This window comes from Salvelinus fontinalis, chromosome 31, assembly GCF_029448725.1.
Source record: "Salvelinus fontinalis isolate EN_2023a chromosome 31, ASM2944872v1, whole genome shotgun sequence".
Classification (NCBI taxonomy): Eukaryota; Metazoa; Chordata; class Actinopteri; order Salmoniformes; family Salmonidae; genus Salvelinus; species Salvelinus fontinalis.
Genome location: NC_074695.1, coordinates 2,104,150 through 2,131,408, shown reverse-complemented (window position 1 = coordinate 2,131,408; position 27,259 = coordinate 2,104,150). Strand labels below are relative to the sequence as shown.

Sequence of the window (27,259 nt, the reverse complement as noted above, 5' to 3'; positions counted from 1 at the left end):
GTGTGTGATGGTAAAGACAGTAGTACTGTATGTAATATATAACCTGTGTGTGATGGTAAAGATAGTAGTACTGTATGTAATATATAACCTGTGTGTGATGGTAAAGACAGTAGTACTGTATGTAATATATAACCTGTGTGTGATGGTAAAGACAGTAGTACTGTATGTAATATATAACCTGTGTGTGATGGTAAAGACAGTAGTACTGTATGTAATATATAACCTGTGTGTGATGGTAAAGACAGTAGTACTGTATGTAATATATAACCTGTGTGTGATGGTAAAGACAGCAGTACTGTATGTAATGTATAACCTGTGTGTGATGGTAAAGACAGCAGTACTGTATGTAATATATAACCTGTGTGTGATGGTAAAGACAGCAGTACTGTATTTAATATATAACCTGTGTGTGATGGTAAAGACAGTAGTACTGTATGTAATATATAACCTGTGTGTGATGGTAAAGACAGTAGTACTGTATGTAATATATAACCTGTGTGTGATGGTAAAGACAGTAGTACTGTATGTAATATATAACCTGTGTGTGTGTGTGATGGTAAAGACAGTAGTAATGTATGTAATATATAACCTGTGTGTGATGGTAAAGACAGTAGTACTGTATGTAATGTATAACCTGTGTGTGATGGTAAAGACAGTAGTACTGTATGTAATGTATAACCTGTGTGTGATGGTAAAGACAGTAGTACTGTATTTAATATATAACCTGTGTGTGATGGTAAAGACAGTAGTACTGTATGTAATATATAACCTGTGTGTGATGGTAAAGACAGTAGTACTGTATGTAATATATAACCTGTGTGTGTGTGTGATGGTAAAGACAGTAGTAATGTATGTAATATATAACCTGTGTGTGATGGTAAAGACAGTAGTACTGTATGTAATGTATAACCTGTGTGTGATGGTAAAGACCGTAGTACTGTATGTAATGTATAACCTGTGTGTGATGGTAAAGACAGTAGTACTGTATGTAATATATAACCTGTGTGTGATGGTAAAGACAGTAGTACTGTATGTAATATATAACCTGTGTGTGATGGTAAAGACAGTAGTACTGTATGTAATATATAACCTGTGTGTGATGGTAAAGACAGTAGTACTGTATGTAATATATAACCTGTGTGTGATGGTAAAGACAGTAGTACTGTATGTAATGTATAACCTGTGTGTGATGGTAAAGACAGTAGTACTGTATGTAATATATAACCTGTGTGTGATGGTAAAGACAGTAGTACTGTATGTAATGTATAACCTGTGTGTGATGGTAAAGACAGTAGTACTGTATGTAATATATAACCTGTGTGTGATGGTAAAGACAGTAGTACTGTATGTAATATATAACCTGTGTGTGATGGTAAAGACAGTAGTACTGTATGTAATATATAACCTGTGTGTGATGGTAAAGACAGTAGTACTGTATGTAATGTATAACCTGTGTGTGTGATGGTAAAGACAGTAGTACTGTATGTAATGTATAACCTGTGTGTGATGGTAAAGACAGTAGTACTGTATGTAATGTATAACCTGTGTGTGATGGTAAAGACAGTAGTACTGTATGTAATATATAACCTGTGTGTGATGGTAAAGACAGTAGTACTGTATGTAATATATAACCTGTGTGTGATGGTAAAGACAGTAGTACTGTATGTAATATATAACCTGTGTGTGATGGTAAAGACAGTAGTACTGTATGTAATATATAACCTGTGTGTGATGGTAAAGACAGTAGTACTGTATGTAATATATAACCTGTGTGTGATGGTAAAGACAGTAGTACTGTATGTAATATATAACATGTGTGTGATGGTAATGACAGTAGTACTGTATGTAATATATAACCTGTGTGTGATGGTAAAGATAGTAGTACTGTATGTAATATATAACCTGTGTGTGATGGTAAAGACAGTAGTACTGTATGTAATATATAACCTGTGTGTGATGGTAAAGACAGTAGTACTGTATGTAATATATAACCTGTGTGTGATGGTAAAGACAGTAGTACTGTATGTAATATATAACCTGTGTGTGATGGTAAAGACAGTAGTACTGTATGTAATATATAACCTGTGTGTGATGGTAAAGACAGTAGTACTGTATGTAATATATAACCTGTGTGTGATGGTAAAGACAGTAGTACTGTATGTAATATATAACCTGTGTGTGATGGTAAAGACAGTAGTACTGTATGTAATATATAACCTGTGTGTGATGGTAAAGACAGTAGTACTGTATGTAATATATAACCTGTGTGTGATGGTAAAGACAGTAGTACTGTATGTAATATATAACCTGTGTGTGATGGTAAAGACAGTAGTACTGTATGTAATATATAACCTGTGTGTGATGGTAAAGACAGTAGTACTGTATGTAATATATAACCTGTGTGTGATGGTAAAGACAGTAGTACTGTATGTAATATATAACCTGTGTGTGATGGTAAAGACAGTAGTACTGTATGTAATATATAACCTGTGTGTGATGGTAAAGACAGCAGTACTGTATGTAATATATAACCTGTGTGTGATGGTAAAGACAGTAGTACTGTATGTAATATATAACCTGTGTGTGATGGTAAAGACAGTAGTACTGTATGTAATATATAACCTGTGTGTGATGGTAAAGACAGTAGTACTGTATGTAATATATAACCTGTGTGTGATGGTAAAGACAGTAGTACTGTATGTAATATATAACCTGTGTGTGATGGTAAAGACAGTAGTACTGTATGTAATATATAACCTGTGTGTGATGGTAAAGACAGCAGTACTGTATGTAATGTATAACCTGTGTGTGATGGTAAAGACAGCAGTACTGTATGTAATATATAACCTGTGTGTGATGGTAAAGACAGCAGTACTGTATTTAATATATAACCTGTGTGTGATGGTAAAGACAGTAGTACTGTATGTAATATATAACCTGTGTGTGATGGTAAAGACAGTAGTACTGTATGTAATATATAACCTGTGTGTGATGGTAAAGACAGTAGTACTGTATGTAATATATAACCTGTGTGTGTGTGTGATGGTAAAGACAGTAGTAATGTATGTAATATATAACCTGTGTGTGATGGTAAAGACAGTAGTACTGTATGTAATGTATAACCTGTGTGTGATGGTAAAGACAGTAGTACTGTATGTAATGTATAACCTGTGTGTGATGGTAAAGACAGTAGTACTGTATTTAATATATATCCTGTGTGTGATGGTAAAGACAGTAGTACTGTATGTAATATATAACCTGTGTGTGATGGTAAAGACAGTAGTACTGTATGTAATATATAACCTGTGTGTGTGTGTGATGGTAAAGACAGTAGTAATGTATGTAATATATAACCTGTGTGTGATGGTAAAGACAGTAGTACTGTATGTAATGTATAACCTGTGTGTGATGGTAAAGACCGTAGTACTGTATGTAATGTATAACCTGTGTGTGATGGTAAAGACAGTAGTACTGTATGTAATATATAACCTGTGTGTGATGGTAAAGACAGTAGTACTGTATGTAATATATAACCTGTGTGTGATGGTAAAGACAGTAGTACTGTATGTAATATATAACCTGTGTGTGATGGTAAAGACAGTAGTACTGTATGTAATATATAACCTGTGTGTGATGGTAAAGACAGTAGTACTGTATGTAATGTATAACCTGTGTGTGATGGTAAAGACAGTAGTACTGTATGTAATATATAACCTGTGTGTGATGGTAAAGACAGTAGTACTGTATGTAATGTATAACCTGTGTGTGATGGTAAAGACAGTAGTACTGTATGTAATATATAACCTGTGTGTGATGGTAAAGACAGTAGTACTGTATGTAATATATAACCTGTGTGTGATGGTAAAGACAGTAGTACTGTATGTAATATATAACCTGTGTGTGATGGTAAAGACAGTAGTACTGTATGTAATATATAACCTGTGTGTGATGGTAAAGACAGTAGTACTGTATGTAATATATAACCTGTGTGTGATGGTAAAGACAGTAGTACTGTATGTAATATATAACCTGTGTGTGATGGTAAAGACAGTAGTACTGTATGTAATATATAACCTGTGTGTGATGGTAAAGACAGTAGTACTGTATGTAATATATAACCTGTGTGTGATGGTAAAGACAGTAGTACTGTATGTAATATATAACCTGTGTGTGATGGTAAAGACAGTAGTACTGTATGTAATATATAACCTGTGTGTGATGGTAAAGACAGTAGTACTGTATGTAATATATAACCTGTGTGTGATGGTAAAGACAGTAGTACTGTATGTAATATATAACCTGTGTGTGATGGTAAAGACAGTAGTACTGTATGTAATGTATAACCTGTGTGTGATGGTAAAGACAGTAGTACTGTATGTAATATATAACCTGTGTGTGATGGTAAAGACAGTAGTACTGTATGTAATATATAACCTGTGTGTGATGGTAAAGACAGTAGTACTGTATGTAATATATAACCTGTGTGTGATGGTAAAGACAGTAGTACTGTATGTAATATATAACCTGTGTGTGATGGTAAAGACAGTAGTACTGTATGTAATATATAACCTGTGTGTGATGGTAAAGACAGTAGTACTGTATGTAATATATAACCTGTGTGTGATGGTAAAGACAGTAGTACTGTATGTAATATATAACCTGTGTGTGATGGTAAAGACAGCAGTACTGTATGTAATATATAACCTGTGTGTGATGGTAAAGACAGTAGTACTGTATGTAATATATAACCTGTGTGTGATGGTAAAGACAGTAGTACTGTATGTAATATATAACCTGTGTGTGATGGTAAAGACAGTAGTACTGTATGTAATATATAACCTGTGTGTGATGGTAAAGACAGTAGTACTGTATGTAATATATAACCTGTGTGTGATGGTAAAGACAGTAGTACTGTATGTAATATATAACCTGTGTGTGATGGTAAAGACAGTAGTACTGTATGTAATATATAACCTGTGTGTGATGGTAAAGACAGCAGTACTGTATGTAATATATAACCTGTGTGTGATGGTAAAGACAGTAGTACTGTATGTAATGTATAACCTGTGTGTGTGTGTGATGGTAAAGACAGTAGTAATGTATGTAATATATAACCTGTGTGTGATGGTAAAGACAGTAGTACTGTATGTAATATATAACCTGTGTGTGATGGTAAAGACAGTAGTACTGTATGTAATGTATAACCTCCACTGATAAGAGTTGACATTAGAACACCATCTTTACCAATGATTAGGTTAACCATATCCACTACGTTACAAGGCGTGAACGCACTGTTAACTCTAACCACTACCATACAGGGTGTGTACCTAGTGTTTACTCTATTGTGGATAAAGAGTTACCTGTCTAACAGAACACAGAAGGTGTTATTTAATATAATCAAGGTAGAATCCGAAATTCACCAGGGAAGCGGTCTAGGCCCATTACTAACTTCAAACAATTCTTTAAAACCATTTAAACATAATACATAGGAACGTTGTGCTGGACTATGGTAGATGAATAATCAATCTATCTTTTTAGACTGTTAGAGTATTTATCTGGTCAATATGTCAGTGTTTTATGTCTGTTTGTAACAGTGATATGACACTAATCCGGACGCTCATAAGAAATCCCGCTATGCCCTCAGACGAACCATCAAACAGGTAAAGCCTCAATACAGGACTAATATTGAATCCTACTGCACTGGCTCTGACACTCGTCGGATGTGGCACGGCTTGAAAAATATTACGGACTACAAAGGGAAACCCAGCCGCGAGGTGCCCAGTGACACGAGCCAACCAGACGAGATGAATGCCTTTTATGCCTCGGGGCAAGCAACACTGAAGCGTGCATGAGATCACTAGCGGTTCCAGACGACTGTGTAATCACACTCTCCATAGTCGATGTGAGTAAGACCTTTAAAAAGATCAACATTCACAAAGCCGCAGGGCCAGATGGAGTACCAGGACGTGTACTGAAGGCATGCGCACACCAACTGGCTAGTGTCTTCACTGACATGTTCAACCTCTCCCTGACTGAGTCTGTAATACCTACATGTTTCAAGTAGACCACCATAGTCCCTGTGCCCAAGGAAGCGAAGGTAACCTGCTTACCGCCCGTAGCACTCACGTCTGTAGCCATGAAGTGCTTTGAAAGGTTGGTAATGGCTCACATCAACACCATTATCCCAGAAACCCTAGACCCACTCTAATTTGCATACCGCCCAAACAGATCCACAGATGATGCAATCTCTATTGCACTCCACACTGCCCTTTCCCACGTAGACAAAAGGAACACTTATGTGAGAATGCTATTCATTGACTACAGCTCAGCGTTCAACACCATAGTACCCTCAAAGCTCATCACTAAGCTAAGGACCCTGGGATTAAACACCTCCCTCTGCAACTGGCTCCTGGACTTCCTGACGGGCCGCCCCCAGGTGGTGAGAGTAGGTAGCAACACATCTGCCAAGCTGATCCTCAACACTGGAGCTCCCCAGGGGTACGTGCTCAGTCCCCTCCTGTACTCCCTGTTCACCCACGACTGCATGGCCAGGCACGACTCCAACACCATCATTACGTTTGCAGACGACACAGCAGTGGTAGGCCTGATCACCGACAACGACGAGACAGCCTATAGGGAGGAAGTCAGAGACCTGGCCGGGTGGTGCCAGAATAGCAACCTATCCCTCAACGTAACCAAGACTAAGGAGATGATTGTGGACTACAGGAAAAGGAGGACCGAGCACGCCCCTATTCTCATCGATGGGGCTGTAGTGGAGCAGGTTGAGAGTTAAGTTCCTCGGTGTCCACATCAAAAACAAACTAGAATGGTCCAAACGCACCAAGACAGTCGTGAAGAGGGCACGACAAAGCCTATTCCCCCTCAGGAAACTAAAAAGATTTGGCATGGGTCCTGAGATCCTCAAAAGGTTCTACAGCTACAACATCGAGAGCATCCTGACCGGTTGCATCACTGCCTGGTACGACAATTGCTCGGCCTCTGACCGCAAGGCACTACAGAGGGTAGTGCGTACGGCCTAGTACATCACTGGGGCTAAGCTGCCTGCCATCCAGGACCTCTACACCAGGCAGTGTCAGAGGAAGGCCCTAAAAATTGTTAAAGACCCCAGCCACCCCAGTCATAGACTGTTCTCTCTACTACCGCATGGCAAGCGGTACCACAGTGCCAAGTCAAGAACAAAAAGGCTTCTCAACAGTTTTTACCCCCAAGCCATAAGACTCCTGAACAGGTAATCAAATGGCTACCCGGACTATTTGCATTGTGTGTCCCCCCCAACCCCTCTTTTTACGCTGATGCTACTCTCTGTTAATCATATATGCATAGTCACTTTAACTATACATTCATGTACATACTACCTCAATTGGGCCGACCAACCAGTGCTCCCGCACATTGGCTAACCGGGCTATCTGCATTGTGTCCCGTCACCCACCACCCAAACCTCTCTTTTTACGCTGCTGCTACTCTCTGTTTATCATACATGCATAGTCACTTTAACTATACATTCATGTACATACTACCTCAATTGGGCCGACCAACCAGTGCTCCCGCACATTGGCTAACCGGGCTATCTGCATTGTGTCCCGTCACCCACCACCCAAACCTCTCTTTTTACGCTGCTGCTACACTCTGTTCATCATATATGCATAGTCACTTTAACCATATCTACATGCCTGACTAACCGGTGTCTGTATGTAGCCTCGCTACTTTTATAGCCTCGCTACTTTTATAGCCTGTCTTTTTCACTGTTGTTTTATTTCTTTACCTACCTATTGTTCACCTAATACCTTTTTTGCACTATTGGTTAGAGCCTGTAAGTAAGCATTTCACTGTAAGGTCTACACCTGTTGTATTCGGCGCACATTACAGCTTTGACTTGATTTGATTTCAGTCAGGTTTGTAGGCCTCCTTGCTCGCACATGCTTTTTCAGTTCTGCCCACACATTTTCTATAGGTTTGAGGTCAGGGCTTTGTGATGGCCACTCCAATACATTGACTTTGTTGTCCTTAAGCCATTTTGCCACAACTTTGGAAGTATGCTTGGGGTCATTGTCTATTTGGAAGACCCATTTGTGACCAAGCTTTAACTTCCTGACTGAGGTCTTGAGATGTTGCTTGAATATATCCACATAATTTTCCTCCTTCATGATCCTTCCTGTTTTGTGACGTGCACCTGCAGAAAAGCACAGCACAACATGATGTTGCTTCACAGTTGGGATGGTGTTCTTCGGCTTGCAAGCCTCCCTCTTTTTCATCCAAACATAACGATGGTCATTATGGCCAAACAGTTCTATTTTTGTTTCATCAGACCAGAGGACATTTCTCCAAAAAGTACAATCTTTGTCCCCATGTGCAGTTGCAAACCATAGTCTGGCTTTTTTATGACGGTTTTGGAGCAGTGGCTTCTTCCTTGCTGATCGGCCTTTCAGGTTATGTCGATATAGTACTCGTTTTACTGTGGATATAGATACTTTTGTACCTGTTTCCCCCTGCATCTTCACAAGGTCCTTTGCTGTTGTTCTGGGATTGATTTGCACTTTTTGCACCAAAGTACGTTCATCTCTAGGAGACAGAAAGAGACTCCTTCCTGAGCAGTATGACGGCTGCATGGTCCCATGGGGTTTATACTTGCGTACTATTGTTTGTACAGATAAACGTTGTACCTTCAGGCATTTGGAAATTGCTCTCAAGGATGAACCAGACTTGTGGAGGTCTACAATTTTTTTCTGAGGTCTTGGCTGATTTCTTTTGATTTTTCCATGATGTCAGGCAAAGAGGCACCGAGTTTGAAGGTAGGCCTTGAAATACATCCACAGGTACACCTCCAATTGACTCAAATGATGTCTATTAGCCTATCAGAAGCTTCTAAAGCCATGACATACTTTTCTGGAATTTTCCAAGCTGTTTAAAGGCACAGTCAACTTAGTGTATGTAAACTTCTGATCCACTGGAATTGTGATACAGTGAATTATATGTGAAATAATCTGTCTGTAAACAACTGCATTGTTGGTTAAGGGCTTGTAAGTCAACATTTCACGGTAAGGTCTACACCTGTTGTATTCGGCGCATTTATTTATTTGATTTGATTTTAAAATCCCTCTAACTCTACTCTACAGTTCTAGACTGACTAACTACATTTCTAGACTGACTCCCTCGACAGTTCTAGACTGACTAACTACAGTTCTAGACTGACTAACTGTAACGGCTGTCGTCTTCCTCTTCCTCGGACGAGGAGACTAGAGAAGGATCGGTGGACCAATACGCAGCGAGGTATGATGCCATAATGAAATTTAATGACAAGCGACGAACACTGACACGAACTATACTTGAAATCTACAAAATAACAAACACGACGTAGACAGACCTGAACATGGAACTTACATAAAGACACGAAAGAACTCACCAACAGGAACAGACTACATAAAGCGAACAAACCGAAAACAGTCCCGTGTGGTGTACAGACACAGACACGGAAGACACAGGAGACAATCACCCACAAACAAACAGTGTGAACAGCCAACCTATATATGGTTCTCAATCAGAGGAAAACGTCAAACACCTGTCTCTGATTGAGAACCATATAAGGCTAATTACAAGTGACCTAAACAATGAAACACAAAACATATAATGCCCACCCCAACTCACGCCCTGACCCTCTAAACATATACAAAAATAACATAAAATAGGTCAGGAACGTGACACTAACTACAGTTCTAGACTGACTCCCTCGACAGTTCTAAGCTCCCTCTACCTCGACAGTTCTAAGCTCCCTCTACCTCGACAGTTCTAAACTCCCTCTACCTCGACAGTTCTAAACTCCCTCTACCTCGACAGTTCTAAACTCCCTCTACCTCGACAGTTCTAAACTCCCTCTACCTCGACAGTTCTAAACTCCCTCTACCTCGACAGTTCTAAACTCCCTCTACCTCGACAGTTCTAAACTCCCTCTACCTCGACAGTTCTAAACTCCCTCTACCTCGACAGTTCTAAACTCCCTCTACCTCGACAGTTCTAAACTCCCTCTACCTCGACAGTTCTAAACTCCCTCTACCTCGACAGTTCTAAACTCCCTCTACCTCGACAGTTCTAAACTCCCTCTACCTCGACAGTTCTAAACTCCCTCTACAGGTCTAAACTCCCTCTACCTCGACAGTTCTAAACTCTCTCTAACTCTACTCGTGTTACATCTGCCCCTGCCACACCCTACTTCTCATCCTCCCTAACCTGCCGCCACTCCCCCGGTGCTCTCTCCCTCTCTGTATGAGTGTAGATAGGTGTGCTGAGGCAGAGCAGATCCCCACCAGCTGCAACCTGTTCCATAATCAAGACCTCTACAAACACTCAGTCCTGCCACTTCCACGCTGCCAGATCGTAATCTCTGCTCAGTCAGTCTACGCTTCAAGCCGTTTGTTCCTGCATATAACTTGTTATCCTCTTGTGCCTGTTTTTGCTAGCCTGACGCTGCTTTTCCCTCCCCTACAGTTCCGCCCGCTCTGCCTCTGGTCCCTGTCCCCAGTCCCTCGTCTCGTCAGTCCTGCTTTCGTGTCCTGGACCCCCACTCTACGGCTTCCTTGGAATCCGCTCCAGACCTGCTTACCCTGCCCTCGCTCCCCTTGCCTCAGCCTCAGTCCCTGGTTCCCTGCCGTTGTTCAATAAATACCGTAGTCACCTTATCCCTGCCTCCTCGTCCGAGTCTGCACTTGGGTTCACCTGCTCCGCCCGTATAACAACTCTACAGTTCTAAATCCCCACTAACTCTACTCTACAGTTCTAAACTCACTCCAACTCTACAGTTTACAGTCAAATTCTGACCAACAGAACAACATAACAGTGTTTAAAACCCTATTTTCTAGCCACAGGTGTTTATAGCATGTGTTAGTTACCCTGAAGGAGACGGTCCTAGAGCTCTGTCTGGCGAAGGCTGGTCTGGCCGTCTGCTCCAAACTAATCTGCTCCAATCCATTAACACTGCCCTAAACACACACACACACAATGCACACAGACACACACACACAATGAAAAGGTTAAACCATCAACACAGAGTATAAAGCTGTCTTTTAGAGTACAGTGTAAAGTCTTATTGATTTTAACACTAGAGGGTGCTCTTGCACAGTTACAGAGACTGTATGTCTGTGAGTAGTGGCAAAAGTCCAACTGTGTGTATTACCTCTGTGTGTCCGTAGTGGGTGGGGCTCTGAGCTCCTCTAGCGGGGGACAGCGGCGTTGTGGGAGAATGGGGGCTCATGGGACTTGTATGCCCGCTGGGGGAGGGACTCTTATCAAAGGAGATGGACAGAGAACTAAAGGAAGGGATAACAGGAAGTTAGAGAACTACTGGAAGAGATAACAGGAAGTTTGAGAACTACAGGAAGCAATAACAGGATGTTATAGAACAACAGGAAGAGATAACAGGAAGTTAGAGAACTACAGGAATAGGTCAAATTGGACAGACACTTGGCAGACTAATTTATCTAGGGGCCGTGTTCTTACCTGACAAACTTGAAGGGAGGTTTGGAGTCTGGGCCTGGGTCCTGGGAACCATTCTGCTGCTGTTACAACACATAATATATAGACAGTAGACCTTACCATGAAATGCTTACTTACAAGCCCTTAACCAACAACACACACTCTTGGTGGCTCTTGGTGGTGGTGGTCAGCTAGTGAAGAGGTCCCTACTTAATCACGTCACATAGCCTAGGCTAGTCATCTCCCTACTGAATTTGAATCGTGGGAAAGAAAATTGACCTCATCCCGTCAGTAGAGGATGCCTGATCGTTCTTTTAAAGCAATTTCCTCTCCATCTTAAATAAGCATGCCCCATTCAAAAAAATGTTGAACTAAGAACAGATATAGCCCTTGGTTCACCCCAGACTTGACTGCCCTTGACCAGCACAAAAACATCCTGTGGCGTTCTGCATTAGAATCGAATAGCCCCCGCGATATGCAACTGTTCAGGGAAGTCAGGAACCAATATACTCAGTCAGTTAGGAAAGCTAAGGCTAGCTTCTTCAAACAGAAACTTGCATCCTGTAGCACTAATTCCAAAAAGTTTTGGGACACTAAAGTCAATGGCGAATAAGAGCACCTCCTCCCAGCTGCCCACTACACTGAGGATAGGAAACATTGTCACCACCAATAAATCTACAATAATCGATCTTTTCCATAAGCATTTTCCTATGCCTGGCCATGCTTTCCACCTGGCTACCCCTACCCCGGTCAACATCTCAGCACCCCCTGCAGCAACTTGCCCAAGCCCCCCCCCCTGCTTCTCCTTCACCCAAATCCAGACAGCTGATGTTCTGAAAGAGCTGCAAAATCTGGAAACCTACAAATCAGCTGGGCTAGACAATCTGGACCCTCTCTTTCTAAAATGATCCACCAAAATTGTTGCAACCCCTATTACTAGCCTATTCAACCTCTCGTGTCGTCTGAGATCCCCAAAGATTGGAAAGCTGCCGCGGTCATCCCCCTCTTCAAAGGGGGAGACACTCTAGACCTATATCCATCCTGCCCTGCGTCTCTGAAATCTTCGAAAGCCAAGTTAACAAACAGATCACCGGCCATTTCGAATACCACCGTACCTTCTCCACTATGCAGTCTGGTTTCCGAGCTGGTCATGGGTGCACCTCAGCCACGCTCAAGGTCCTAACGATATCATAACCACCATCGATAAAAGACTACTGTGCAACCGTCTTCATCGACCTGGCCAAGGCTTTCGACTCTGTCAATCACCGCATTCTTATCGGCAGACTCAATAGCCTTGACTTCTCAAATGACTGCATCGCCTGGTTCACCAACTACTTCTCAGATAGAGTTCAGTGTCTCAAATCGGAGGGCCTGTTGTCCGGACCTCTGGCAGTCTCTATGGGGGTGCCACAGGGTTCAATTCTCGGGCCGACTCTTTTCTCTGTATATATCAATGATGTCGCTCCTGCTGCTGGTGATTCTCTGATCGACTTCTACGCAGATGACACCATTCTGTATACATCTGGCCCTTCTTTGGACACTGTGCTAACAGACCTCCAAACGAGCTTCAATGCCATACCACACTCCTTCCAAGGCCTCCAATTGCTTTTAAATGCAAGTAAAACTAAGTGCATGCTCTTCAACCGATTGCTGCCCGCACCCTCCCGCCAGACTAGCATCACTACTCTGGACGGTTCTGACTTAGAATATGTGGACAACTACAAATACCTAGGTGTCTGGTTAGACTGTAAACTCTCCTTCCAGACTCACATTAAGCATCTCCAATCCAAAATTAAATCTGGAATTGGCTTCCTATTTCGCAAAAGAAAGCATCCTTCACTCATGCTGCTAAACATACCCTCGTAAAACTGACTATCCTACCGATCCTTGACTTCGGCGATGTCATTTCAAAATAGCCTCCAACACTCTACTCAGCAAACTGGATGTAGTCTATCACAGTGCCATCTGTTCTGTCACCAAAGCCCCATATACTACCCACCACTGCGACCTGTATGCTCTCGTAGGCTGGCCCTCGCTACATATTCGTCACCAGACCCACTGGCTCCAGGTCATCTATAAGTCTTTGCTAAGTAAATCCCCGCCTTATCTCAGCTCACTGGTCACCATAGCAACACCCACCCGTAGCACGCGCTCCAGCAGGTATATTTCACTGGTCACCCCCAAAGCCAACACTTCCTTTGGCCGCCTTTCCTTCCAGTTCTCTGCTGCCAATGACTGGAACGAATTGCAAAAATCATATGAAGCTGGAGTCTTATATCTCCCTCTCTCTAACTTTAAGCATCAGCTGTCAGAGTAGCTTACCGATCACTGTACCTGTACACAGCCAATCTGTAAATAGCATACCCAACTACGTCATCCCCATATTGTTACTTATTCTCTTGCTCTTTTGCACCCCAGTGTCTCTACTTGCACATCAATATCTGCACATCTATCACTCCAGTGTTAATGCTAAATTGTAATTATTTCGCCTCCATGGCCTATTTATTGCCTTACCTCCCTACTCTTCTACATTTGCACGCACTGTACATAGATTTTTCTATTGTGTTATTGACTGTACGTTTGTTTATGTGTAACTCTGTGTTGTTTTTGTCGCACTGCTTTGCTTTATCTTGGCCAGGTCGCAGTTGTAAATGAGAACTTGTTCTCAACTGGCCTACCTGGTTAAATAAAGGTGAAATAAAAAATAAATTAAAAAATAAAGAAAGGATGAGAAAAGTCAATCGAGTTTTTTCAAGTAAAAAAATCCAGAGAAAATGGTGAATCAAACCTTGAACGAGCGAGAGCACTATCAGTGACGGAGGAGAGGAGTGAGGGGTGTTCCTGATGGCGACGCCTTAGCTAGCAGCGATGCTAATCCCGCCAGTTCAGCATCACCACCGGCACCTCCACTAGCTTGGCTTACTAGCGAGTCAGACTCAGTGGGAGAGGGAGACGGGGAGCTGGGGGATGGGGGGCAGTGCATCCACCGACGAAGTGCTCGGAGAAGGTGCAATTTCCAGTTTAAGAACAATCAAACATATAGATACAGAACCAAAATAGGTAAATAAAGGTTATATTTAAAATAAATGTAAAAATACATATAACCCCTGGCTTGTCATGCAGAATTCAAAGTTCGGTTGGACAACATGCAACACAGTAGTGAGCTTGGGGCTAGAAACGACTGTAGGGATTAAACTAGCAAAAGAGTGGGTGGAATGTACAGTAAATTAACTTCCTACGCATCAGATGTAAAATAACAACAACAAAGATCCCTCCCCGAAAAAAGGTTTTTGAACATGCCTGAACCAAGGCGCATTTGGTGGCAACAAGCCAAGTAGACCAGGCTAAAGAGGACACCCAGGTTACAGTTAACCCTTGGGCAGCAGGTAGCCTAGTGGTTAGAGTGTTGGACTAGTAACCGAAAGGTTGCAAGATTGAATCGCCGAGCTGACAAGGTAAAAATCTGTTGTTCTGCCCCTGAACAAGGCAGTAATCCCGCTGTTCCTAGGCCGTCATTGAAAATAAGAATTTGTTCTTAACTGACTTACCTAGTTAAATAAAGTTAAATTAAAAATATTATGAATTGACTGGGTCGCATCCATAGATACAGAACAAAAAAACTTATTGACTGGGTTGCGTCCATAGATACAGAACAAAAAGACTGAATGACTGGGTTGTGTCCATAGATACAGAACAAAAAGACTGAATGACTGGGTTGTGTCCATAGATACAGAACAAAAAGACTGAATGGCTGGGTCGCGTCTCTGTCAACCGAACCGATAGAATGAACGACCAGCCGGCTTGGGTAGCCACCCTCGATTTGTCTCAGGACTATATTTTGTGGGTGGACGAAACAGTAAGAATAAATTCATCAAAATAACTATGTCTCGGGCCTAACAACACCTGTGCCAATATATCCTCCGAACCCCAGCTTCTCGGGCATTATTACTTAAATAACATAGACCTGATCAAACATGTCCTGGACATTTATATTTTACTGGTCCACTTAGTTATCTTCCAAAATCTCTTACAGTACCACTTAGAGTCTCTTACAATAACTGATGCAGTTAAAGTATCTTACAGTAACTGATCCACTTAGTTAAAGTCTCTCCTGTGTGATCACTGTTGGGTGCCCAAACTTAACAGGAAAAAACATTAACCTTTTGAAAAGGATACAAGATCAAGTAGCTGAGCTGAACCCAGATCAGACAATTATTTTCCTGCATTGCATTATTCATCAGGAGGTGCTCTGTAAATGTGTTCTGAAAATGAGCCATGTTGTGGATACAGTCACTAAAGTGGTAAACTTCATAAGAGAAAAATCTTTAAACCACAGGCAGTTTGTCTCACTGTTGGAAGAGACAGAGTCGGGTCATGCAGATCTCCCTGACCACACAAACATGAGATGGCTGAGTTAGGGGAAGGTGCTTTAAAGGTTGTGGGACCTGAAGTCGGAGAATGCTGAGTTTTTGCAAATGAAAGGAAAATGTGGATTTCCCTCAACTGCAAGATAAAAAATGTTTGGCTGATTTTGCCTTCACCGTGGACATTATGGCACTGTCACGCCCTGACCTTAGTTCCTTGTTTATGTCTCTATTTTGGTTAGGTCAGGGCGTGAGTTGGGGTGGGCATTCTATGTTTTGTTCTATGTTTTGTAGTTCTGTGTTTTGGCCTGGTATGGTTCCCAATCAGAGGCAGCTGTCAATCGTTGTCTCTGATTGAGAACCATACTTAGGTAACCTGTTCCGACCTGTGTTGGTGGGTAGTTGTTTTCTTTTTTGTGTGTCTACACCCGATAGAACTGTTTCGTTTGTGCCGTTTTGATAATTTTTGTTCTAGTGTTCGGTTATAATAAAAATGGACACGAACCACGCTGCACCTTGGTCCTCACCTTCTTCCACCAACAGGCGTTACAGGCCCTCATGAACGAACTGACTTCCAAACTACAAGGAAAGGGCCTTTTTGCACATCAGATGTACAGCCTTGTCAAAGCCTTCAAGGGAAAATGACTCCTCCTGACCCGTCAAGTAGAAGTCAACAATCTCACCCACCTTCCGACACTACTAGTCTGTTCCCTATCAGTTGACCAGCGGGAGAAGTATACATCGCTGCTACTTTGAACGGTGAGTTTTCTCGTCGTTTTGAGGATTTGAAAGTGTGGGAAAATGACATGCTGTTGGTTTCCTCTCCTTTCACCTTCAATGTGGATAACGCTCCCACTGACCTGCAACTTGAACTTATCCATCTTCAGTCTTATGCAGTGATTGGAGAACTATTCAAAACATTGTCACTGACGAGGTTCTATGCATCTCTCGATGACCAAAACTTTACAAAGATTAGGAGTGGAGCTCAGAAGATGTTTGTACTGTTTGGGTCAACCTATGTATGTGAACAGACATGTTCAGTGATGAAATATAACAAGTCAAGGAACAGATCATCTCTTACTGACTCTCACCTCTCAGCAGTCCTGCTCATAGCGACGTCAGAAACTATACCTGACTTCACTGCTCTAGTCAATGCCCATCAGAGACTTCACTGCTCTAGTCAATGCCCATCAGAGACTTCACTCCTCTAGTCAATGCCCATCAGAGACTTCACTCCTCTCACTGATTGAGGAGTTTAAATGTGATGTTGAGCTCTCTCTCTTTCTTGTGTTTTTGTGCATTACCATTAACAAGAGTTCTGTCCATGGTGCTGAATGCACAGTGTACTTTAACCTAGATCTTCATCATGAAAAGACCTACCAAAAGGAGAACTTGGATGTGGTTTATTTCTCTACATGTTAAAAAACTAAAATAAGTTGCATATCTGGATGTGATTTACAGTAGATATATCTGTCAACACAGTCATACACATGATGTATAATCCTGTACTATGAGTCTGGCCCGCGATGGCAAACATATATTCTAATATGGCCCTCCATGGAAAATAATTACCCAGGCCTGTTTTAGTTAGTACCTGATATTAACTGATCCACTTCTCTCACAGTAACTGTATTCCTACAGAACAGCTGTTATGAAGGCTTTATCAAGCAACACAATACAAAGTAAAAGCTCTTTGAGGAAAAGTTCCTTTTGCTAAACAGAGGGTTAGGGTGAGGTTAAAGAGCACTGAGTTCTCAACCAACAGGATCGCATCAAACCACACCCAGTTAGTCTGGCACAATGGGACCTTGCAGTGTTCTACCATGTCTAACCTGTCAGGACTCTGTGTGTGTGTGTGTGTGTGTGTGTGTGTGTGTGTGTGTGTGTGTGTGTGTGTGTGTGTGTGTGTGTGTGTGTGTGTGTGTGTGTGTGTGTGTGTGTGTGTGTGTGTGTGTGAGTGAGAATGGGTCAATCTGTAGGCGTGTGCGAGGCTGAAAGTGTTCCCCAGGGAGAAAGGAGAAAGGTCCCCTGTTAATGGAGTAGATTATTAACAAATGGTAGGGGTTAGAGTTAACACTAGTTACACACCCTGTATGGTAGGGGTTAGAGTTAGAGTTAACACTAATTACACACCCTGTATGGTAGGGGTTAGGGTTAACACTAGGTACACACCCTGTATGGTAGGGGTTAGGGTTAACACTAGTTACACACCCTGTATGGTAGGGGTTAGGGTTAACACTAGTTACACATCCTGTATGGTAGGGGTTAGGGTTAACACTAGGTACACACCCTGTATGGTAGGGGTTAGTGTTAACACTAGTTACACACCCTGTATGGTAGGGGTTAGTGTTAACACTAGTTACACATCCTGTATGGTAGGGGTTAGAGTTAACACTAGTTACACACCCTGTATGGTAGGGGTTAGGGTTAACACTAGTTACACATCCTGTATGGTAGAGGTTAGGGTTAGGGTTAACACTAGTTACACATCCTGTATGGTAGAGGTTAGGGTTAACACTAGTTACACACCCTGTATGGTAGGGGTTAGGGTTAACACTAGTTACACATCCTGTATGGTAGGGGTTAGGGTTAGGGTTAACACTAGTTACACATCCTGTATGGTAGAGGTTAGGGTTAACACTAGTTACACACCCTGTATGGTAGGGGTTAGTGTTAACACTAGGTACACACCCTGTATGATAGGGGTTAGGGTTAGGGTTAACACTAGTTACACATCCTGTATGGTAGAGGTTAGGGTTAACACTAGTTACACACCCTGTATGGTAGGGGTTAGTGTTAACACTAGGTACACACCCTGTATGATAGGGGTTAGGGTTAGGGTTAACACTAGTTACACACCCTGTATGGTAGGGGTTAGGGTTAGTGTTAACACTAGTTACACATCCTGTATGGTAGGGGTTAGGGTTAACACTAGTTACACACCCTGTATGGTAGGGGTTAGGGTTAACACTAGTTACACATCCTGTATGGTAGAGGTTAGTGTTAACACTAGTTACACACCCTGTATGGTAGGGGTTAGGGTTAGTGTTAACACTAGTTACACACCCTGTATGGTAGGGGTTAGAGTTAACACTAGGTACACACCCTGTATGGTAGGGGTTAGGGTTAACACTAGTTACACATCCTGTATGGTAGGGGTTAGGGTTAACACTAGTTACACACCCTGTATGGTAGGAGTTAGGGTTAGGGTTAACACTAGTTACACACCCTGTATGGTAGGGGTTAGAGTTAACACTAGTTACACATCCTGTATGGTAGAGGTTAGGGTTAACACTAGTTACACACCCTGTATGGTAGGGGTTAGGGTTAACACTAGTTACACATCCTGTATGGTAGGGGTTAGGGTTAACACTAGTTACACATCCTGTATGGTAGGGGTTAGGGTTAACACTAGTTACACACCCTGTATGGTAGGGGTTAGGGTTAACACTAGTTACACACCCTGTATGGTCGGGGTTAGGGTTAACACTAGTTACACACCCTGTATGGTAGAGGTTAGTGTTAACACTAGTTACACATCCTGTATGGTAGGGGTTAGGGTTAGAGTTAACACTAGTTACACACCCTGTATGGTAGGGGTTAGGGTTAACACTAGTTACACACCCTGTATGGTAGGGGTTAGAGTTAACACTAGTTACACACCCTGTATGGTAGGGGTTAGGGTTAACACTAGGTACACATCCTGTATGGTAGGGGTTAGTGTTAACACTAGTTACACACCCTGTATGGTAGGGGTTAGGGTTAACACTAGTTAAACACCCTGTATGGTAGAGGTTAGGGTTAACACTAGTTACACACCCTGTATGGTAGGGGTTAGGGTTAACACTAGTTACTCATCCTGTATGGTAGGGGTTAGGGTTAAGACTAGTTACACATCCTGTATGGTAGGGGTTAGGGTTAACACTAGTTACACACCCTGTATGGTAGGGGTTAGGGTTAACACTAGTTACACACAATGTATGGTAGGGGTTAGGGTTAGGGTTAACACTAGTTACACACCCTGTATAGTAGGGGTTAGGGTTAACACTAGTTACACACCCTGTATGGTAGGGGTTAGAGTTAACACTAGTTACACATCCTGTATGGTAGGGGTTAGGGTTAACACTAGTTACACATCCTGTATGGTAGGGGTTAGGGTTAACACTAGTTACACACCCTGTATGGTAGGGGTTAGGGTTAACACTAGTTACACATCCTGTATGGTAGGGGTTAGGGTTAACACTAGTTACACACTCTGTATGGTAGGGGTTAGGGTTAACACTAGTTACACATCCTGTATGGTAGGGGTTAGGGTTAACACTAGTTACACACCCTGTATGGTAGGGGTTAGAGTTAACACTAGTTACACATCCTGTATGGTAGGGGTTAGGGTTAACACTAGTTACACACCCTGTATGGTAGGGTTAGGGTTAACACTAGGTACACACCCTGTATGGTAGGGGTTAGGGTTAACACTAGTTACACACCCTGTATGGTAGGGGTTAGAGTTAACACTAGTTACACACCCTGTATGGTAGGGGTTAGGGTTAGGGTTAACACTAGTTACACACCCTGTATGGTAGGGGTTAGGGTTAACACTAGTTACACATCCTGTATGGTAGTGGTTAGTGTTAACACTAGTTACACACCCTGTATGGTAGGGGTTAGGGTTAACACTAGTTACACACCCTGTATGGTAGAGGTTAGGGTTAACACTAGTTACACACCCTGTATGGTAGGGGTTAGGGTTAACACTAGTTACACACCCTGTATGGTAGGGGTTAGTGTTAACACTAGTTACACATCCTGTATGGTAGAGGTTAGGGTTAACACTAGTTACACACCCTGTATGGTAGGGGTTAGGGTTAACACTAGTTACACACCCTGTATGGTAGAGGTTAGGGTTAACGCTAGTTACACACCCTGTATGGTAGGGGTTAGGGTTAACACTAGTTACACACCCTGTATGGTAAGGGTTTGGGTTAACACTAGTTACACATCCTGTATGGTAGGGGTTAGGGTTAACACTAGTTACACACCCTGTATGGTAGGGGTTAGGGTTAACACTAGTTACACACCCTGTATGGTAGGGGTTAGGGTTAGAGTTAACACTAGTTACACACCCTGTATGGTAGAGGTTAGGGTTAACACTAGTTACACACCCTGTATGGTAGAGGTTAGGGTTTTCACCATAGTTACACACCCTGTATGGTAGCGGTTAGGGTTAACACTAGTTACACACCCTGTATGGTAGGGGTTAGTGTTAACACTAGTTACACATCCTGTATGGTAGGGGTTAGAGTTAGGGTTAACACTAGTTACACATCCTGTATGGTAGGGGTTAGGGTTAGGGTTAACACTAGTTACACACCCTGTATGGTAGAGGTTAGTGTTAACACTAGTTACACACCCTGTATGGTAGGGGTTAGGGTTAACACTAGTTACACACCCTGTATGGTAGGGGTTAGGGTTAGAGTTAACACTAGTTACACACCCTGTATGGTAGGGGTTAGGGTTAACACTAGTTACACATCCTGTATGGTAGAGGTTAGGGTTAACACTAGTTACACACCCTGTATGGTAGGGGTTAGGGTTAACACTAGATACACACCCTGTATGGTAGGGGTTAGGGTTAACACTAGTTACACACCCTGTATGGTAGGGGTTAGGGTTAACACTAGGTACACACCCTGTATGGTAGGGGTTAGTGTTAACACTAGTTACACATCCTGTATGGTAGGGGTTAGGGTTAACACTAGGTACACACCCTGTATGGTAGGGGTTAGGGTTAGTGTTAACATTAGTTACACATCCTGTATGGTAGAGGTTAGGGTTAACACTAGTTACACACCCTGTATGGTAGGGGTTAGGGTTAACACTAGTTACACACCCTGTATGGTAGGGGTTAGGGTTAACACTAGTTACACATCCTGTATGGTAGGGGTTAGGGTTAGTGTTAACACTAGTTACACACCCTGTATGGTAGGGGTTAGAGTTAACACTAGTTACACACCCTGTATGGTAGGGGTTAGGGTTAACACTAGTTACACACCCTGTATGGTAGGGGTTAGGGTTAACACTAGTTACACATCCTGTATGGTAGAGGTTAGGGTTAACACTAGGTACACACCCTGTATGGTAGGGGTTAGGGCTAACACTAGTTACACACCCTATATGTTAGGGTTAGGGTTAACACTAGTTACACATCCTGTATGGTAGGGGTTAGGGTTAACACTAGTTACACACCCTGTATGGTAGGGGTTAGGGTTAACACTAGTTAAACACCCTGTATGGTAGAGGTTAGGGTTAACACTAGTTACACACCCTGTATGGTAGGGGTTAGGGTTAACACTAGTTACTCATCCTGTATGGTAGGGGTTAGGGTTAAGACTAGTTACACATCCTGTATGGTAGGGGTTAGGGTTAACACTAGTTACACACCCTGTATGGTAGGGGTTAGGGTTAACACTAGTTACACACAATGTATGGTAGGGGTTAGGGTTAGGGTTAACACTAGTTACACACCCTGTATGGTAGGGGTTAGGGTTAACACTAGTTACACACCCTGTATGGTAGGGGTTAGAGTTAACACTAGTTACACATCCTGTATGGTAGGGGTTAGAGTTAACACTAGTTACACATCCTGTATGGTAGGGGTTAGGGTTAACACTAGTTACACATCCTGTATGGTAGAGGTTAGGGTTAACACTAGTTACACACCCTGTATGGTAGGGGTTAGTGTTAACACTAGTTACTCATCCTGTATGGTAGGGGTTAGGGTTAAGACTAGTTACACATCCTGTATGGTAGGGGTTAGGGTTAACACTAGTTACACACCCTGTATGGTAGGGGTTAGGGTTAACACTAGTTAAACACCCTGTATGGTAGAGGTTAGGGTTAACACTAGTTACACACCCTGTATGGTAGGGGTTAGGGTTAACACTAGTTACTCATCCTGTATGGTAGGGGTTAGGGTTAGGGTTAACACTAGTTACACATCCTGTATGGTAGGGGTTAGGGTTAACACTAGTTACACACCCTGTATGGTAGGGGTTAGGGTTAACACTAGTTAAACACCCTGTATGGTAGAGGTTAGGGTTAACACTAGTTACACACCCTGTATGGTAGGGGTTAGGGTTAACACTAGTTACTCATCCTGTATGGTAGGGGTTAGGGTTAAGACTAGTTACACATCCTGTATGGTAGGGGTTAGGGTTAACACTAGTTACACACCCTGTATGGTAGGGGTTAGGGTTAACACTAGTTACACACAATGTATGGTAGGGGTTAGGGTTAGGGTTAACACTAGTTACACACCCTGTATGGTAGGGGTTAGGGTTAACACTAGTTACACACCCTGTATGGTAGGGGTTAGAGTTAACACTAGTTACACATCCTGTATGGTAGGGGTTAGAGTTAACACTAGTTACACATCCTGTATGGTAGGGGTTAGGGTTAACACTAGTTACACATCCTGTATGGTAGGGGTTAGGGTTAACACTAGTTACACACCCTGTATGGTAGGGGTTAGGGTTAACACTAGTTAAACACCCTGTATGGTAGAGGTTAGGGTTAACACTAGTTACACACCCTGTATGGTAGGGGTTAGGGTTAACACTAGTTACTCATCCTGTATGGTAGGGGTTAGGGTTAGGGTTAACACTAGTTACACATCCTGTATGGTAGGGGTTAGGGTTAACACTAGTTACACACCCTGTATGGTAGGGGTTAGGGTTAACACTAGTTAAACACCCTGTATGGTAGAGGTTAGGGTTAACACTAGTTACACACCCTGTATGGTAGGGGTTAGGGTTAACACTAGTTACTCATCCTGTATGGTAGGGGTTAGGGTTAAGACTAGTTACACATCCTGTATGGTAGGGGTTAGGGTTAACACTAGTTACACACCCTGTATGGTAGGGGTTAGGGTTAACACTAGTTACACACAATGTATGGTAGGGGTTAGGGTTAGGGTTAACACTAGTTACACACCCTGTATGGTAGGGGTTAGGGTTAACACTAGTTACACACCCTGTATGGTAGGGGTTAGAGTTAACACTAGTTACACATCCTGTATGGTAGGGGTTAGAGTTAACACTAGTTACACATCCTGTATGGTAGGGGTTAGGGTTAACACTAGTTACACATCCTGTATGGTAGAGGTTAGGGTTAACACTAGTTACACACCCTGTATGGTAGGGGTTAGTGTTAACACTAGTTACTCATCCTGTATGGTAGGGGTTAGGGTTAGGGTTAAAACTAGATACACACCCTGTATGGTAGGGGTTAGGGTTAACACTAGTTACACACCCTGTATGGTAGGGGTTAGTGTTAACACTAGTTACACATCCTGTATGGTAGGGGTTAGGGTTAACACTAGGTACACACCCTGTATGGTAGGGGTTAGGGTTAGTGTTAACATTAGTTACACATCCTGTATGGTAGAGGTTAGGGTTAACACTAGTTACACACCCTGTATGGTAGGGGTTAGGGTTAACACTAGTTACACACCCTGTATGGTAGGGGTTAGGGTTAACACTAGTTACACATCCTGTATGGTAGGGGTTAGAGTTAACACTAGGTACACACCCTGTATGGTAGGGGTTAGGGTTAACACTAGTTACACACCCTGTATGGTAGGGGTTAGGGTTAACACTAGTTACACATCCTGTATGGTAGGGGTTAGGGTTAACACTAGTTACACACCCTGTATGGTAGGGGTTAGAGTTAACACTAGTTACACACCCTGTATGGTAGGGGTTAGGGTTAACACTAGTTACACACCCTGTATGGTAGGGGTTAGGGTTAACACTAGTTACACATCCTGTATGGTAGAGGTTAGGGTTAACACTAGGTACACACCCTGTATGGTAGGGGTTAGGGTTAACACTAGTTACACACCCTGTATGGTAGGGGTTAGGGTTAACACTAGTTACACACCCTATATGTTAGGGTTAGGGTTAACACTAGTTACACATCCTGTATGGTAGGGGTTAGGGTTAACACTAGTTACACACCCTGTATGGTAGGGGTTAGGGTTAACACTAGTTAAACACCCTGTATGGTAGAGGTTAGGGTTAACACTAGTTACACACCCTGTATGGTAGGGGTTAGGGTTAAGACTAGTTACACATCCTGTATGGTAGGGGTTAGGGTTAAGACTAGTTACACATCCTGTATGGTAGGGGTTAGGGTTAACACTAGTTACACACCCTGTATGGTAGGGGTTAGGGTTAACACTAGTTACACACAATGTATGGTAGGGGTTAGGGTTAGGGTTAACACTAGTTACACACCCTGTATGGTAGGGGTTAGGGTTAACACTAGTTACACACCCTGTATGGTAGGGGTTAGAGTTAACACTAGTTACACATCCTGTATGGTAGGGGTTAGAGTTAACACTAGTTACACATCCTGTATGGTAGGGGTTAGGGTTAACACTAGTTACACATCCTGTATGGTAGGGGTTAGGGTTAACACTAGTTACACATCCTGTATGGTAGGGGTTAGGGTTAACACTAGTTACACACCCTGTATGGTAGGGGTTAGGGTTAACACTAGTTACACACCCTGTATGGTAGGGGTTAGGGTTAGGGTTAACACTAGTTACACATCCTGTATGGTAGAGGTTAGGGTTAACACTAGTTACACACCCTGTATGGTAGGGGTTAGTGTTAACACTAGTTACACACCCTGTATGGTAGGGGTTAGGGTTAACACTAGGTACACACCCTGTATGGTAGGGGTTAGAGTTAACACTAGTTACACATCCTGTATGGTAGGGGTTAGGGTTAACACTAGTTACACACCCTGTATGGTAGGAAACACTGTCACCACCGACAAATCCACTATAATTGAGAATTTCAATAAGCATTTTTCTACGGCTGGCCATGCTTTCCACCTGGCTACCCCTACCCCGGACAACAGCACTGCCCTCCCCTCTGCTACTCGCCCAAGCCTTCCCCATTTCTCTTTCTCCCAAATACAGTCAGCTGATGTTCTAAATGAGCTGCAAAATCTGGACCCTTACAAATCAGCCGGGCTAGATAATCTGGACCCTTTCTTTCTAAAACTATCTGCTGAAATTGTTGCCACCCCTATTACTAGCCTCTTCAACCTCTCTTTCGTGTCGTCTGAGATCCCCAAAGATTGGAAAGCAGCTGCGGTTATCCCCCTCTTCAAAGGGGGGGACACCCTTGACCCTAACTGCTACAGACCTATATCTATCCTACCCTGCCTTTCTAAGGTCTTCGAAAGCCAAGTCAACAAACAGATTACCGACCATTTCGAATCCCACCACACCTTCTCCGCAATGCAATCTGGTTTCAGAGCTGGTCATGGGTGCACCTCAGCCACGCTCAAGGTCATAAACGATATCGTAACCGCCATCGATAGGAAACAATACTGTGCAGCCGTATTCATTGACCTGGCCAAGGCCTTTGACTCTGTCAATCACCACATCCTCATTGGCAGACTCGACAGCCTTGGTTTCTCTAATGATTGCCTCGCCTGGTTCACCAACTACTTCTCTGATCGAGTTCAGTGTGTCAAATCGGAGGGTCTGTTGTCCGGGCCTCTGGCAGTCTCTATGGGGGTGCCACAGGGTTCAATTCTTGGACCGACTCTCTTCTCTGTTTACATCAATGATGTCGCTCTTGCTGCTGGTGATTCTCTGATCCACCTCTACGCAGACGACACTATTCTGTATACTTCTGGCCCTTCTTTTGACACTGTGTTAACAACCCTCCAGGCGAGCTTCAATGCCATACAACTCTCCTTCCGTGGCCTCCAACTGCTCTTAAATACAAGTAAAACCAAATGCATGCTCTTCAACCGATCGCTGCCTGCTCCTGCCCGCCTGTCCAACATCACTACTTTGGACGGCTCTGACTTAGAATATGTGGACAACTACAAATACCTAGGTGTCTGGTTAGACTGTAAACTCTCCTTCCAGACTCACATCAAACATCTCCAATCCAAAGTCAAATCTAGAATTGGCTTCCTATTCCGCAACAAAGCATCCTTTACTCATGCTGCCAAACATACCCTTGTAAAACTGACCATCCTACCAATCCTCGACTTCGGTGATGTCATTTACAAAATAGCCTCCAAACCCTACTCAATAAATTGGATGCAGTCTATCACAGTGCCATCCGTTTTGTCACCAAAGCCCCATATACTACCCACCACTGCGACCTGTACACTCTCGTTGGCTGGCCCTCGCTTCATACTCGTCGCCAAACCCACTGGTTCCAGGTCATCTACAAGACCCTGCTAGGTAAAGTCCCCCCTTATCTCAGCTCGCTGGTCACCATAGCAGCACCTACCTGTAGCACGCGCTCCAGCAGGTATATCTCTCTAGTCACCCCCAAAACCAATTCTTCCTTTGGACGCCTCTCCTTCCAGTTCTC

General features: G+C 42.9%; 1 protein-coding gene across 1 annotated transcript in view; it reads right to left on the bottom strand.

Moving 5' to 3' along the window:
• lad1 (ladinin) overlaps positions 1-27,259 on the bottom strand; it is a 112,732-nt gene that overhangs the window by 70,473 nt on the left and 15,000 nt on the right. Inside the window, exons 4-6 of the mRNA XM_055891092.1 lie at positions 11,509-11,567; positions 11,186-11,318; positions 10,902-10,991 (exon numbers count right to left, since the gene is read on the bottom strand). Of these exons, the coding sequence (XP_055747067.1) occupies positions 10,902-10,991; positions 11,186-11,318; positions 11,509-11,567 (282 nt within the window). The remainder of the gene's footprint in view (positions 1-10,901; positions 10,992-11,185; positions 11,319-11,508; positions 11,568-27,259) is intronic.